The sequence below is a fragment of the Ostrinia nubilalis genome, chromosome 1 (genome assembly GCF_963855985.1).
Source record: "Ostrinia nubilalis chromosome 1, ilOstNubi1.1, whole genome shotgun sequence".
NCBI classification, from domain to species: Eukaryota; Metazoa; Arthropoda; class Insecta; order Lepidoptera; family Crambidae; genus Ostrinia; species Ostrinia nubilalis.
The window spans coordinates 7,888,539-7,905,162 of record NC_087088.1 but is presented as its reverse complement, the minus strand read 5'-3'; the positions used below and the strand labels follow the sequence as shown (position 1 = coordinate 7,905,162).

Here is a 16,624-nt window from a genome sequence, read left to right as displayed (position 1 = left end):
AATTAGTTAATACTTTTCTTTTTCTTTCATTGTCATAAATAAATTTGTCACCACATAAGAATAAACTTGCTGTTCCATCATTTAGGTTGCATAAGATAGGTAATTCATTCTTGGGGAAATGTATTACCATATTTAACAAAATACCACACAACCTTGTCGAATTGCCAATAAACAAATTTAAGATACATATAAAAAATACCCTTATGTCCAAAGGGTACTACAAGGTTCGAGAATATATTGATGACAAGGATGCGTGGTCAGTTCAGTCTGCACATATTTGAAGTACTTAAATTTGACTATTCTTACCGTTAGATAATTCCTGGCAATAAGTGGTGACTGAGTTTGTTCCGGCGTTTCTTCTCAGCACTTGCCATATGTTTGTCTCGAAGCGCTGGTAGGGCCCAAAAGATAAGGAGACATGTAAAGTGCCCCATAAGGGCTACCTTTTCTTTTTTTATTATTTTCTATTGACGTTCATAAGTGCCACTTGTGGTCTAAACTGAATAAATATTTTTTGATTTTTGATTTGATTTGATTTTTGATTATGTCAGTATAATAGTCGTTAAAAGCTTGAGCTATTTTGTTTGTATTTGTTATTATATTACCATTTAAGTCAATCTTTGAAATACCTAGCTTCAGTTCGCGGTTTTTTGTTTCATTGTTAATGAGAATCCATGAGGCCTTGCATTTATTCTGACTATTTAGTAAAAATTTATTACTACAATTTTTTTGTGCCGTTGAAATACATTTTTTGAGTATTTTACAATATTTTACATAGTTTTCTTTTTTAGTTTTGTCAGTATTTCTATAAGAGGCAAAGCGAAGCAATCTTTTCCTTTTAGTAGATATTTTTAAGCCTCTTGTGATCCATTTTTGTTTTTGAGGTTTATTATTAATTTTTAACTTTACCTTTGGAAAACACAAATTATAAAGCAAACACAAAGTTTCATGAAATATATTAAATGCTTCGTCCATATTTTTCTCTTGGCATACCTCGGAAAATGTCAATGATTTCAGGTAGTTACAAAATTTGTTTTGGTTTTCATTACAGAAATCTCTTTTATATACAATCCGGTGTTGCACTAATGGCACTTTTTGAACGGGTATACTGAGCATTTGAGCAGTGTCATGGTCAGATAGTTGTAGTGGCAATACTCTTCCGACACCATGTTTTATATTACTAAGTATGTGATCTATACAATTTTCGCCTCTGGTAGGTTCGTTTATGTGGAGAGTAAGGTCAAAATTTTTGGCAATATCCATTAAGTAACGAGATTCTTTAGTACATATTAGGGTATTTATATTAAAGTCACCAGTGATAATGATTTTTTTGTTGTTATGTCTCCTAAATATGTCGGTAATTACTGCTTCTAGCTTAGCCAAGAAAGTATTTGCATATTTGTTATGTGAGGAGTATACGCAAAGTATGATTAAGTTATGAGCGAGTACTTCTACCCCACAACATTCAAATATATTTGGTACGACGTATTTACCGAAGCAGGTTAACTCTTTGTAGAGTAGTCCCCGCCTCAGCAGTATACATGTACCTCCTCGTTTTGTTTCTCTACAGTAGGTAGCGGCTAATTCGTAACATTTTAGTGTTAAATTTCTTTCCTCGCCCCTCTTTACAAATGTTTCCGAAAAACAGAGTGCATCCGGTTTAGTTTTATTGTCTTCTAATTCTGACATAGTTATTTGTATTAAATCTTTTTTAGATAAAAAGCTTGCTATATTTTGGTGGAATACAATAAAGGATTCATTTTTTATGGATTTTTGGTCTTTTTGGTTGTTATGAGTCACGAAAAAAGTTATTTCCTAGGTCAGTCTCATGTGTTACAGATTCAAGCTTTTTAGGTTTAAAGAAGTCTAGTATTAATGTTTGTTTGGTCAATTTATTTGGTGGGTTATACGTTGTAGGTTTAGTTTCCCTTGTCGTTCGTCTATTACACGTTGAAGTCATTCTTGTAGCACGTATTTGGCGCCTGATAAAATCATAATTTAGGTATTTTCGATCATAATCAATAGAGTCCATTAGTATATTTAAGTAATAGCATGTGTCATGAATATAGCTCTGATAGTGATTTTTGTTCTTAAAAAAGTAACAATTTGAAAACCTTTTACATAACAAAGTAAGCTCTCTATTCAACAATGTACTATTGACATGCCTGCAATTCATTACATTCATTACAATAATAGTCTGATTTTGCAACGATTTCAACAATGTATATAATTCTAATATGGTAATCATTGGATCGCGGTCATTTTCCCCGACACACAATACAAGTTTATCCAATTTATCAATTCCTAGGTTTTGGCAGGTTTTTAATACTTCTACCGTGGGAGCGTCAGGTTTTATAAATGCTGATATTTGGTATTTGTCGCATTTATACTTATTTCTTGTTTTCGTTAGAGCTGCTGCAAGTCCGGTGCATTGTTGGGTTCCAATAATAATTATTCTTTGAGCTGAATGTTTTTCGTCGGTGTCATCGTCGCTATGGCTTAATTTATTACCATATCTAGAAGATGAAGTCTCGGCGCATTTATTATTATCCAGACATAGCTTGGTTCTAAGTTCATCGACTTGTATTTGTAGTGCAGCTATTTCCCCCTCGGCCATCAGCAATTTTTGTTGCAGTTTTTCAATTTTTTCTTGAAGAGCTGATGTGTATTCAGTAGTTACATTTCTAGTGGCGGTGTCAGTCATGTATTTAGGAGAGAATGATGACGTTGAACGTCTTATTCTGTTTTTCCTCGTCGGTGTTACTGTTGACAGGAGGTCAGATTTATTCGGTGTTGAGGTTTGGCACATTTTCATCAGAACTTCGATTTCCTTACTCAGTTTGCCTATCTGTTTCTTTAATTCGTTGTTCTCTATAATAGTACTTTCCAACTCGTTTTGTGTCGTCATAAGACTTGTTGTGAGGTCATTTATTTGTTCTCTAAGGTCTTCCGTGTCCAAAGGAATGAAGTCCACACTCTTTGAGAATCTTTCCGTTACAGTATCATCGGAAGAATATTCATCCCCGAAGTCTAGAGTGTCATTTGTATAGGAGTCTTTTGGGCTTTGCTGTGATGATTCCAGTGTTAGGTTAGAGTCCTTTGATGTGGTCGGTAATTGTTTCCTCAATGTTACATTTGAGATTTCTTTGACAATACTCGTAGTGTTAGTGGGTTTTATTGGCATAAAACTTTCTGGGTGTGATCTAGACTCTAGAGATGTAAATACTTTTGCTTTATATTTACATTAGGTACTGGTAACAATGATGAACTGAAATCAATATTTGTATTAATCCTTCTTACCGATTATTGCGGACAACGCCCAATTTGCCAGTACTTACATTTTTATGAGTTGGCATTAATGGGTTTTCAATCGCCAAAAATTGTACCTACAAGGTATTGAAAATGTTCAGTTACTGGCTACATGGCTCTGTTAATACAGAATTCGAACAAAAACAAAACCAATATTCGTATTTTAAATATTTTAGTTATTTAGACGCAGAGAAAAGCCGAACACACGCCCAATCGCACCTCTCCCGGGCCCGAATAGATGTCCAGGTTTAGACAAATGCTCTTTCACTACTGATAAATGGCCGCCCGTTTTCACACAAAATAAATAGAAATAAAACTGGGATAAAAAATAAAAGTTCAGTCAATATACTATTGTAGATTTGTGTATGTTTGTTTCGCGGTGTAAAAAAAAAAAATCATGAATACTTTCGAAGTAAAATATGAATGATACATTTTTAGATATCCGATTCGCACTTTTTTTCCACCAGTAGGCCTAAGATGCGCGCCGCGATAAGCGATTATCACGCGGTATCAAACTCCATTTTATCGATTTTGTCCATACATTTTGACGTCGATAAAAGTTATCACGGCGCGCATCTTAGGCCTACTGGTTGGTTTTACTAAATGGAAAAAATATTTCATTGATATAATAGGTAGCAATCGGACCGTTTACATTTACATGAAACTATAAAAGGTATACAATAAAAGTAATAGTTTCCAAACGCAAATAAAATAGCTACGAGTAAGTACCTACTCAGAGGCGTTAGACACAACACGTGAATGTAGATATGAACGAGTAGCCATGAAAGTTATATTTGTTTGGCCAACTCTGGGGTTACCAAAGGTGAACTCGTAAAACTACTAACAGATTAAATTTGGCTTTTGAACTAACTCCTGCCGTGTTTAGTCAAACTTACTATTAATATAGACGTGTAAAATTATTAATATCTCATTACGGTTAACCAGATAGTTTTGATTGGATGCTTATTGAGTTAAAATGTTGAGTTGTTGTCGGGTCGAAGGTTCTTCAGTTTTAATCACTATAGTCCCTTTAACAGCACATCAGATTACACCTTTTGTTGTAAAATAGCACCTATTGTGACTTTATAAAATGCCTCAATGTACAGGTAAAATCTCTATTTAGTTTGGAGATTAGTACCAGTTTGATTACGAAAACCAGGTATTTAAAATGAAGGTTTTAAAAGGTACGTAAAGTTTTTTTGGTGCACCTCAGTCATTAAAAACCCAACTCCATAATCTTTAGAATTCGGATCCGACACACGCAATATTTTTGTATAGGTATACGGCAGACGAATGTGCAGCGAAGTACTCGTACTGTAGCAACGGAAACTGCCGGTTCAATCGACAAATTGTGTTCGTCGCTTTCATGTAACTTGAGTAGATTCCTCGTACCCAATTATTTGCATTTCAAAAGGCAAACCAGTCCTCTCGGAAGTAAATCCGAAAGAGAACTAATTACGGCACGAAAAGTTCCACCTTTCACCGTATCCTGTCGATGTGACGTAATTCAACAAACTAATAAATTCCAGTAACGAAATCGCGGATGACGAGGGCCATTGAGCTCTATTTTAATTCTTTTGCCTTCCGATTTGTTGGACAAACCCTTATCCTTTCAAAAAAATGAAGCAATCATTCATTTTATCGGTTAAATACTTTTCGAGTCATTTTTTCGTTTTACATCTATGTTTTGCCACAAAAGAGCAAGATTGTGTAATTTTCAATTTCAATCTTGCTATTAGTAGCTTATTCAAATAATAGCACCTAAAGTACACACGACAATATAACTTCGTAACTGGTGATGCCCAATTCGATGAAAACTAAATGTTATATTATTATTGTGTTCTATGACAACAGTACTATAACTTTACATAGTTCGCAGGGTTTGACCACATTTCGCCGAAATTCAAGTGGCCAAAACTTAATAGGTCGATGACGAGTGGTCATAGCTGGGCATTAACTCGTTAATCCGTTAATCGTTAATTAACGAAGTTAACATTTCTATTAACGGATTAACTTTTAAGTTAATTTTAAAAAATGTTAACGGACTCGTTAGCTTCCGTTAAATTATCCTAAGTCCGTTAATCGTTAATCCAGTACCTACTATTTACCAAAAAGATACAGCAGGCACGCTGAAAAACGCGTTCTGACAAGTAAGTACGTTCGGGCTTCCAGAACTTCCAGAACCCAAAACAACAGTTTTTGTAACCACATCACCAACGCAACGATGCGTCTTTCCATTCTATACATAGCCAGAACGCAAGGGTGTGAAACTAATCGAGTATAGTTTGTATGTGACTTTTTTTACTAAGCTCCTCCAAACTATACACGACCAGTACGCATACGCTGCGTACTGCTCGCGTATACTTTGTAGTGACTTAGGTCAATTATCTTACTCCAAAATATACATCGTCAGTACGCATACGGACTAATCATGTATGTATTGTAATACGTTCGCGATTACAATGTATACGCGAGTACTTAGTTGCATGCTCGTCATTTTGACTTATTTACCTCTCTTTCTATTACATATTAATTCATAACTGCGTGTCTACTTTAAACATTGAATCAATTTCGACACGTGCCATTGTTTTTGATAAAGAGCTTTTTGGTGTTTCATATTCTGCCATAGAAAAGATATTTGTTTTGGGGCTGAATAACTCTTAAATTAAGAATTATGTATGTCAAAATGATTTTTGTTCTTGAGATAAAAGCATATAAATAAAAATAAATATCCCTGGACATTTTACACTGCGCTTCTAGTCCCAAACTAAGCAAAGCTTGTACTATGGGTACTAGATAACGGATATAAACATACTTAAATACTTTTTTTGTAAATACATACTTATTATACATAGAAGACACCCAGTCCAATACAAACAAATATCAAAATATGTTCATGCACACAAATTAATGTTTGTACTGTGCGGGAATCGAACCCGCTACCTCCGGAACAGTTATCCGTTTCGAACCACTACACCGAACGGTAGACAATTTTAGTTAATAATGCACGTTTAACTTTCTTCATTCACTCTCACTAATAAATAATTGTTATTTAATGAGAAATCTACCTAATCAATTTAATTTCAGAAACCACTTACATTAGTGTTATAAATCTAGATTTATTATAATAATATGTAGATTCAGTAAAATAATAATATTTTATGTAATAATTAATGAATTTAAAAATGGCATCACCGTACGTGATCTACATAGGTAGTTCTTATTTCTAATAATAATAATAATAAGCCCCGCAGGGCAGCTTTGTGGCGAGCTGTTGGTGAGTAGCGACACCACGGGGCCAGTTGTTAATCCGAGTGCTCCCGAGAGTCGGTCAAGACCCTCGTCTTCGGCTTGCCGAAGTGGAATCCGAGAGGGTCTGCAGGACTTTCACCTCTGGCTTGCCTTAACCGGCCGGCCAGAGTGGAGTCGCTAGAGTTATATGCTCCAGGGGTGGAAGTGTTAAAGGGCATAACGCCGCGAGTAACCTCGGAGAAAGCGCAGCACACCTCTCTACACCCCTGAGCTGGCTGACGCCAATGTTGCCCCTCAGTCCGGTCTATACGACTCATGACGTCAGGGGGGCCCATTTAGTCGCTGGCTAGTCACCGCCTGCCATTTTTTCAGTCCGAGACTATGAACCAGGCAGGTGTCCCGTAGTCTCCATCCATAGCCCAGTAACCAGTCCATCCATCCTTCATCCATAACCCTAGTCCATTCTCCAATAACTGCAATAGCTCCTGTGCACAGGCTGGGGATGGTCTCTGGCTACATCCCATGATATAGTCAGAGACTAGATCCAGCATGTGCACCACTTTCACTTTTGTCGATTATTTTGCGCTTAAAACGGCCTCTACGTGTTGGATCTGTATCCCCACGTAAGCCTTATAAAGGACCGGGCCACTTTTGACCCGTGAGCTCCAAAGCGTACAAACATAATAATAATATAATTGATAATTACTACATTGTAAAAAGAAAAAATTAAAAATAAGAAAGAAAATCGAATAAAGGAATAATAATAATAATAATAAAATAACTTTATTAACACACATTATGAATACAATGGTTAAAATAAAACGAAAAAGACAAATGTATGTTAATAGGGCGCCTGCTCAGTTTTAGTTGGGACACCTTGTAGGATGTCCCAACACTGATTTTCAGCAGGAAGCCCTATCAGCTACTGCGCATCCCTACCGGCGAACCTGGTGTTAGAAGAAGAAGTAGAAAAATAAATTAATGTATTAATTTATATTTAAAAATTAGAACAGCACAGAAGGGATACGCAGTAACATTAGTCGCGGGGTACGTGGACACGAATATAAACTACCAATAACCAATACATTAAAACACAGACACAATACACACGAGACAGTTACAAGGAAGAAATTATTTAAAACATTTAACATAATTTTTTAGAATAAAACCCCACTTCTATTAACGTACATAACAATAAAATTGTACCAGTCCTATGCCTTCTCCTCTCTAATCTCGAGGACAAAGCACGAGCATAATATCTAATAAATGTAATAATTTTAAATACAATTCCATATTTTATTAAATCAAATAAACTAAACACACTCTAGTCAACTGTAAGTGGTGTAGTATAGTTTGGAGCGAAGACGGAATCCATCCACGATACAAACTATACACGATCAGTACGCAAAATTCGTGTATAGTTTGTAGTGACCGACTTACAAAGAGACACTCCAAAATATACACGAGCAGTTTCCTATGGGTGCGTTCTGGCCATGTATAGAACGGAAAGACGCCGCAACGATATAAAAAATGCATTTTTTAAATTTATTTACAACTTAATTTAAGTCTTAATTTAATGTTAAGACCAGTTCTCCTCAACCGATTGAGCTGAAATTTGGTATGTAAGTACGATGACAATGCAATGTTATGGTACCATTGAGCTGGTCTGATGATGAAGTCAGGAGGTGGCCATAGAAACTCCTAAATGAATCGGCGGAATCGCATCGAATTTGGGTTCGTTGGATTTGTCTTTTTGAGCACTTTAGTACTAGATGATGTCCATGGTCCTGATGATGGAGTCAGGAGTTGGCCATAGGAAATTCCTAAACGAAAAGGTGGAAACTTATCGAGTTTGGGTTTGTTGGATTTGTCTTTTCGAGCACTTTGGTGCTAAATTGTATTGTAATTGTACCAAGGCTCTGAGATTGAGATACAACTAAAAAGTGTATAATAAAATTATATTTTTTTTTAAACAAGCTTTTATTCTGAAATGCAGTTGTACTAAAAAGGAAAAAAAATGTACTTAATATGAAAGGTTCAAATAATTTCGAAAGCTAAAAGAAACGTAAAAGAGGAATAAATTTCATGCGCAATACAAGCTTTCGAAATTATTTGAACCTTGCATAAAATTTTTTTTTCGTTTTATTATTACGTGTTAACGGCTTAACGATTAACGTTAACTTGCGTTAAATCTTCCGAAATGTAACGTTTTAACGATTAACGAAGTTATTTTTTTTAGTAACGGTTTAACGATTAACGAAATTAACTATTTGATTAACGGTGCCCAGCTATGCGAGTGGTTGACAGTTCAATTCAGCTTCGGTTTGTTTCAGTGGGCGATACATAATTAAGTAGAAAATTATATTAAGAGTACCTATAAAATAGGTATAATATGAGTAGTTATTCATTTATCTAAGTTTAAGTACTGTTTTAGTTCCGCATACAGAACAAAGATCGAAACTCTATACAATTTCAAGCTATTAATCTATACATATAATTGAGGCTATTGATTGATAGAATTTCAATAAAGAGACCAATCACAGGATACAACCTATAACTGAGCTTGAATCGAGTTCTGAGTATTGTTTTGTAATACGGATCTGAGAATACCTGCTAAAATGGTGATATTAATTGTATTGCAATAGATTTATATAATGTAAAAATTGTTTAAGCCACAAACAAGGGCAAACTTAGGAATAAAAAAGCTAAGCCTAAACCATATACCACATAGTTTACTTCATCCACAAAGACGCACTTCAGCTCACACGAGTTGTATCTTTTACTCATGTTTTGTACAGTCGACGGCCCATCAGACTACATACACATTTTTGTTGAAAAATAGTACCTATTGCAACTACATAAGACACCATAGTCTATACCTTGATGTGCTGTCGTCTGTACATAATCTTTGAAGGTAAAACATTGCTGATTTAATATCAACCGCTCGTACCTATATCATCTCGACTCAAATATTTCTATTTACGATATTACTTCGTTGTAAAACACAGGAATGTTTTCAAGCGCCGTTGACACATTTATTGAAAATAATATTATCATGAATTATTCAAATGTGTGTCTACTGTCTATGCTGTGACTATAAGTATTCTGTGATGGGTACAAGAAAAGTGATCACAGAGAGATTCATCCTTACTGACAGCATTCCTCACAACTCTCTTTCTATGAATTAATCACAATCAAGTCAGTTATGTTTAATGTCATAAAATTGGGATAATCCATTGCTTTTTATATCTACTAAGATAATACATACAATCAAATAGGCATATTATAAATACCTATTTATTCAATGATTATTGACTCCGCTATTGAGATCTGTCGACGCGTTCAAGTAACATCCGAATTCCAATTTGTATAGGTACGAAGTTTCGCAAATAAGAGCGGACACGTCTCGTGATACGTGACCGTAACTCGATGTTTGGTAGTTTTTCAAACACAGAATCCATTAACTAAAACTAGATTGCTTAGTGCCCAAATGTGTATAAATATCGACTACCTTGATTTAACTGTCAAAGAAAAACACTAATTAGTTTTTGATTACTCATACTCGTATGTATTGACAGAATGAAACCATAAAGCGTAGATGTATGTCCGAAAATCGATCTTGTAGGCTGATAGTATAGGGCCTGATATCATTTCAAAGAGCTTTGGAAAAGGGAAATCGTTCACGTCTTTGTTGGCAGGTCCACAAGTAATAAGCAGTTATCTTTATTTGTTGGCAGGTCCACGAGCGAAGGGTGCTCCGAGCAGCCACAGATGGTGCTGCTCTATTTTATGGCGCAGCTGCTTCTGAGGGAGCTGGCCAAGTGCCATCGACTGGTTCAACTCGTGCCCATGGATATGACGTCATATTATGGTATGCCCCACAACTGTCACTTTCTACAATGAATTTCATTATCAGCCCAAAATTCACTTATGAGAAATTTCTGCACGAAAGGCCTAGGAATCTTTAGGTGAAGATGATGATGAACATCTTTTATCTAAATTACTACGGTCTCTATAACCAAGACTGTGATTTCCACTAAAAGAAATAATTTAACAATTAGCAGCAGCCATAATACCTATTTTTTCAATTGCATAGGTATCTCTTGAAACATCATTGTGTTACATCTAACAAATATGGGAATTGAAACGTCATAAAGCATTACCTAATCGGCTTTTACAAACGATAGTGTTTAAGTGAACATTATGTTGATGCCAATAACAAATTAATAGCTTAACGAGGAACGTCATTATAATGCTGAATTTCTGACGATGTCGCAACGTGGCAGCGATTGATATGCATATAATACGACGTGGCTAATCAAATTAGGTGCTGTCACAGCGCGTAGGTAGATTGAAGACCCCGAGATAGGTACTTAATATGTCATCTAGTTCGGCCCTGAACATTCAAAGCTACCAAGTAGCTCTTGTTACCCAATTTCACAGGATCCGTTAAATTTTCAACAGCGCCCCCATTTAGAAACGGTTCCAGCTTACATTGTTACAATTTTACTGGTGGCTTGTCTAGATACCTGAATACAAAGGTGATACTGGAGTTTATTCTTTATATCGTGAGCAATTTGTTCCGAAATTAAGGCAACCAAAATACCAGCGAAACGGTCGACACAATTGGTTTTTAATATCGGAAACAAAAATGCACCTGCGTATTGGTTTTGTAATTGTCACGTGCCCTAATACTTTATTCTGGAGCTTTGTATGTGTTCTTCGTAATACAAAAGGCGACGATTCTGTGCAAATACTCCATTTTAATTATACCCATGGTATCTTGAAGGTACATGCATGTTTAATTTCATCCGACGGCTGAAAAATGTTTCTTGTCTGACAAATGGGTTTACTTTGCCCTAGGGAGGTTTTGTGGAGGCCATATAAAAAAATATGGTACTTACGTAAACAGTGGAACAAACATTTTTTGTTGGTAGCTGGCTAAAACAACAGACATGGCATTCCGGCGAGGCAACGTAAACTTTTTGTTTTAACTTGGATATCAGTCATGGTTCATTTTAGCCCATAATCCAGTTAAGCTTTTTGGCTAATACCAACGTTAACTAGCCTGAATCGTTTTATATGGAAAAACTTATAAGAAAGCGATACTAAACCTGTTTAGAAGCCACAAAGGTATTAACTACTTGTTATGTGTTGATAAAAACAATTTCCTAATAATGTATCCATCAGTTTGGCCACCAACAGAAGCTCAACAGTCCGCAGCATAGTTTATTTTACTTCGTATTTACTACGAACGACCGGTGTGAAACGATTTCTTTGTGTTCTTCACACCTGTGCTAACATCTCAATCTTGCCTTCTTCAATTTTATACATGATGAAAAAACCGCATTAATTTTCATATTTTTAAAGACTGGTCCTTAATCATATCATATCACCAAAAATATGGCGAGCAGTGCAGTTTTTATGGATTAAATCATGTGAAAAAATTAAGTTTCACAAGAACTAAAAAGATCTCTTGTCATGACGTCATACAAGAACATTAATTTTAACTAAACATTCTTCTAACAGAAAATCGAGCGGGCCCGTCGAATTTCGGCAACGTCATCAGTCAAATCCTACTGTGCAAGCAGATCACGCCTGACTTCAACCAAGAGGAGCTGTGCAGCATCGCCAAGGACACGCAGGAGATCACCAGGATAGTCAACGACATCCAGGAGTACCTGCCGCAGCATGAAAGCCTCAACCATTTAGGTATTGTATTAATAAGATTCATTTTTATGACAGAATACATACACTGATATATAGAATACTTACACTGTACACCATTTTGCGATCTCTTACAATGTTTATTGTGTAAGTAAGTAGCTTTAAAAGTAAGGTGTATGCGAGCAGCTAATGTCTGAAGATGTCATGAACTTGTATTACACCTTCTGGTGTTATGACTATAAAACGAATTTTATGATAAAACAACAACATAATTTTCATTTACAAACAATGCCAATGCACGCGTAAAATTTTACGCAGAATAAAAATATAATGATTTTATAAGACAGAATAGAGATATCAGTTTAGCAGTAGATAAGTAATAGTGGTTCGTAATAAAGCCACCACTATTTTAACGACTCGCGTTCGCCATAATGCTTGCAATTTCAACGATAATGTTAGTACCGATTAAACGCATCACATATGAGATAACCTAATAAATTAATATGAAATGCAATAAAGATCCCAGTAGGATATTTTCAAACTAGTTTGCAGTTTCAGAATACCTAATCGACATAAAAATACTTGACTCTACAAAATCACAAATTGTTAAATTAAATTAATTTGCAAGCAATGGAAACCTGTAACACCGAAGCTTATATTGATCGTGGGAGGCATTATAAAAGTAATAAATACATGGTTGAAAATGAAGTACCTATTTATTTCATTGGTGGCACGATTTAGGTATTTTTCTTTGTTCTCTATTATTTAAGGACAAGTTCATAAGTACCACACCAATTAGCAATCTTGCAAACTTTGCTCACATAATATGTAATAGCACTAGTCCTCCCTATAGTGATGTGCAAAAAATACTTATGAAGTAAAATAATGTTGAGCCGGTTCAGTCTTCATTGTGTTCCAAGAAATAAATCTTATTTTAAGAATTCCTAGAATCTGTTGACAGTTACTTATACATTTAGGCCATGTTTGTTTGCTTAATAAAATTGATTTTCTATCAGGCATGTGTATCTGTGCTTAGCAACACGTATATCGTATTAATCACGCATAACACGCCTAAATACTTAATTCGGCGAGTTAAACACGCATTACGGGTAACGAGCTGTGACCTGGTTGGTTTAATAGCCTAATTGAAGCAAGGAACTTCGAATTACTTACCTAAATCCTAATGCCGGCTTGAACCCGTTAAATGACTTGAAACCCGACACGCAAGATTAACTCATTCTAGCTGGAACACAATGTGTGTATATGAAATATTCATGATTGTCGTATTCACAGACATTTACTATGATGTCTCACAGTGCACGTGGACGCATACTTAGGGTGACACACGAACTGTGAGTTCCATTTGCTGCTTCACTTAAGCAAGCATCGTTTGTTATTACGAGTGTAAGAGTAACTTTTTTATACATGATCAAGTAACAAACCTGAAATGTTTATTAATTACTTAGATACTTTACATAAATGAAACATTATAGGCCACGTTTCACCCACAGCTATGTATCTGCAGCTGGCGTTTTGATTTTATCATCTTTCGTATGAATGGAAGGGTTTACGTAATTCCTCCGCCAATCTACTATCTCGTGTTTCACACATCAATTCACCCCAGATGTCGCCTATTCTATTTATACGACTTGTATAAACTAATATCCTACCCTCTTGCCCTTGTTTGTATTCCGTTAAGGATATGTGGTTTTCACGGCAAACCTAACCATTATCAGCGTTTTGATCTCTTCATCCGGCTCCTGTGATATTCTACGAGGTATAAATCCGAGTGCTGCCCCGGGATCCTTAATTACTCGTAATTATCAATGCCAGCGCGCGTTACATTACACACATAATAACAAAGGAAGGAGGGCCCATTTACATAAAAGGATTACGGGATTTGCGCCTCGTCCGCGTCTTTCAGCACATTAAGAACACTCTGCGGGGAAAAATACTCTTTATCCGACACACTCGCGTCGACTTTTACAAATGTTTGTAATTATCATTTGCTCAGTTAACAGAATTTTTCAGTAGCTCTTCACACAATTACCCGCGCTGCAGGCACTCAAGCATATAATATTTCGCGCTTTGTTCTCGCTTATTTATAATGCAGTCTGAATTGCCAACTTAATTTCAGACTTTATTGTGGCATTTATTTACTTTTACACAACTGAGCAATTTCTTTGTTAGTTCATTGTGTTAAGAAAAACTTTAGTGTAGGTTTAATTACTGTAAAACTGTATTTTCCTGTTAGCATAACTTATTTCATGCCTGTATAAATCACACATAGCCTGCGTGACTCCGAAATGAACCCAAACTAAAATTATCCGTGATAACATCTATGTCATACTTTGACACAAAACGTGTTTTATTTCACGTGATATTTTAATTCTGACACAAACTGTTCCATTGTTTCGTAGTCACGTTATACGGCTAGGCTTGTGTCCTGATGACAAAATGTGCTACCAATTTTAAAATAAATAAAATGGTACTTGCAAATGCCTATGATACCAGGTGGAATTGTGTATCGCAAACTAAATATTTATAACAGTAAAAATAAATTCACTGTTCAAAATTGACTGCTCTACAATAGCTTTTATGAAGGTAACTCATACGTTTAATGTATGTATGTATATGCTAAGGTAACCAATAAATATCATTTTCTTTTCCGTCTCAATGTTATACATCCCGCTCCTTCGAAGGCAGCATCAAGTTAACTAAATGTTATCCGGACAAATCGTGTTAACCCCTGATCTTGTTTCAGAGACGAACGTTGCGCTGAAAGGTGACGACGTTAGCGGCCTATGGAGGAACAAAAGGCGGGGCTCCATGTACAAAGGCATGGGAGTGCTTTGTTGTGTTTCGAGGCCCAACTACCTCTGAGGGTGACGAGGCTCGCCGACGCGGCGGCCCAGCGTGCACACGGACTGATCCCCATCTGTGAACGTGCTTACCTATTCCGAAAACTAAAAACGTGTTCAGTGAAGTTTAGGCCATGAGAACTCTATGACTACAGAATCAGTATTCCTAGGTAGTGAGTCCGCAGTGAACACTGCACGTATTTGTGTATAATACACATAAATTAGCCGAGTTAAGGTTAAAGTTACTTAATTACGACAATTTGTCACGGGATTGGACACCAACTAAGTTAGAAGATATAAATTAAACAATCGAATAGAGATGCACCGAATGTAGATTGAACCGAATACGAATGTTCGGCCGAATATTCGGTTCAAAATGTACCGAACCGAATATTCGGCCGAATCATTCGGTTCTTTGATTAAAACTTAAATTACCGACTAACATTGACTCTTATAGTTTCTATAAATTTGTTTTTTTTTTTCATTTGTGAACGCATGATATAATTTGTTTATTGTTTATTTTAAAGAATTTTATTTGACTTACATTGAATTAAAACTACAAATAGTTAAACAATTCCTAGTTCACCATTCACTAGCATACCTACATACCTACCTAGTTAAATATTTATTTAAAAAAAAAACTTATTTGATTTTATTAACATATTTGAATACGTCTTGTGTTGGTTCCATAAGATAGTAGTTATTACGTTATAACTGTTCTAAAAAAAGTTTTCTGAAAATAGTTGTTAGTTACTCAAAGCAGTGTCCTTAAAATTTTCAATTACATAAAAATTAAATTTATCGTCTGTAAAGCATCAGTTTCTTTGATATTTTATAATAATTATTTATTGATTGTTAATCTTTTTATTTCACAATAAATAATTGGTACAAGTAGTGTCTGTTTAATTTTCAAAAACTATAAAATACTTTCGCAATAAACCACACTTATTTAGTACCTAATTAGTTATCCAAACTGTTTATTTAAATATCATTTTTTTAATTGTTAACAATACTTTTAATATTCGGTAATTATTCGGCAATTCAACCGAACATTCGGCCGAATACGAACATGTAAAAATATGCCGAATGTACCGAATACGAATATTCAACCGAACATTCGGTGCATCTCTACAATCGAATGTTCAAACTACCATCAGGCATATTTTTTGTAATCAACGCCAATGAAAGTTTGGAATATTGGAAAATTTGATTTACAATGCGTGAGAGTATAAATGAAAACAGATTACATGAATATTTATATCAGAGTAGTGGAACGCGCTCGTGATTCGGGCGTACTAGTACTTAGTACATTATATACGCCCAAGTATAGTACATTTAAGTGATATAATAGTGGATGTATGCATGTTTGTACGAGTACGCTGTACAGAATAGTAAATGAAAGGGTCCATTGTTTAAATTAGACGATAAATATCTAACGATGGTGGAGATTCAAGTATGTACAGTAATCGCCAACTGCGCGTAGTTCAATTGATATGTAGCTATTAATTATAATGAGTATACTAAAATCAATAATT

General features: G+C 35.4%; 1 protein-coding gene across 1 annotated transcript in view; it reads left to right on the top strand.

Annotated features, from left to right (window-relative positions):
• The window catches only part of LOC135071076 (uncharacterized), a 38,466-nt gene extending 23,355 nt beyond the window's left edge, over positions 1–15,111 (top strand). The window contains exons 3-5 of the mRNA XM_063964832.1: positions 10,299–10,432; positions 12,091–12,273; positions 14,993–15,111. Of these exons, the coding sequence (XP_063820902.1) occupies positions 10,299–10,432; positions 12,091–12,273; positions 14,993–15,111 (436 nt within the window). The remainder of the gene's footprint in view (positions 1–10,298; positions 10,433–12,090; positions 12,274–14,992) is intronic.
• The last annotated feature ends 1,513 nt before the right edge of the window (positions 15,112–16,624 follow it).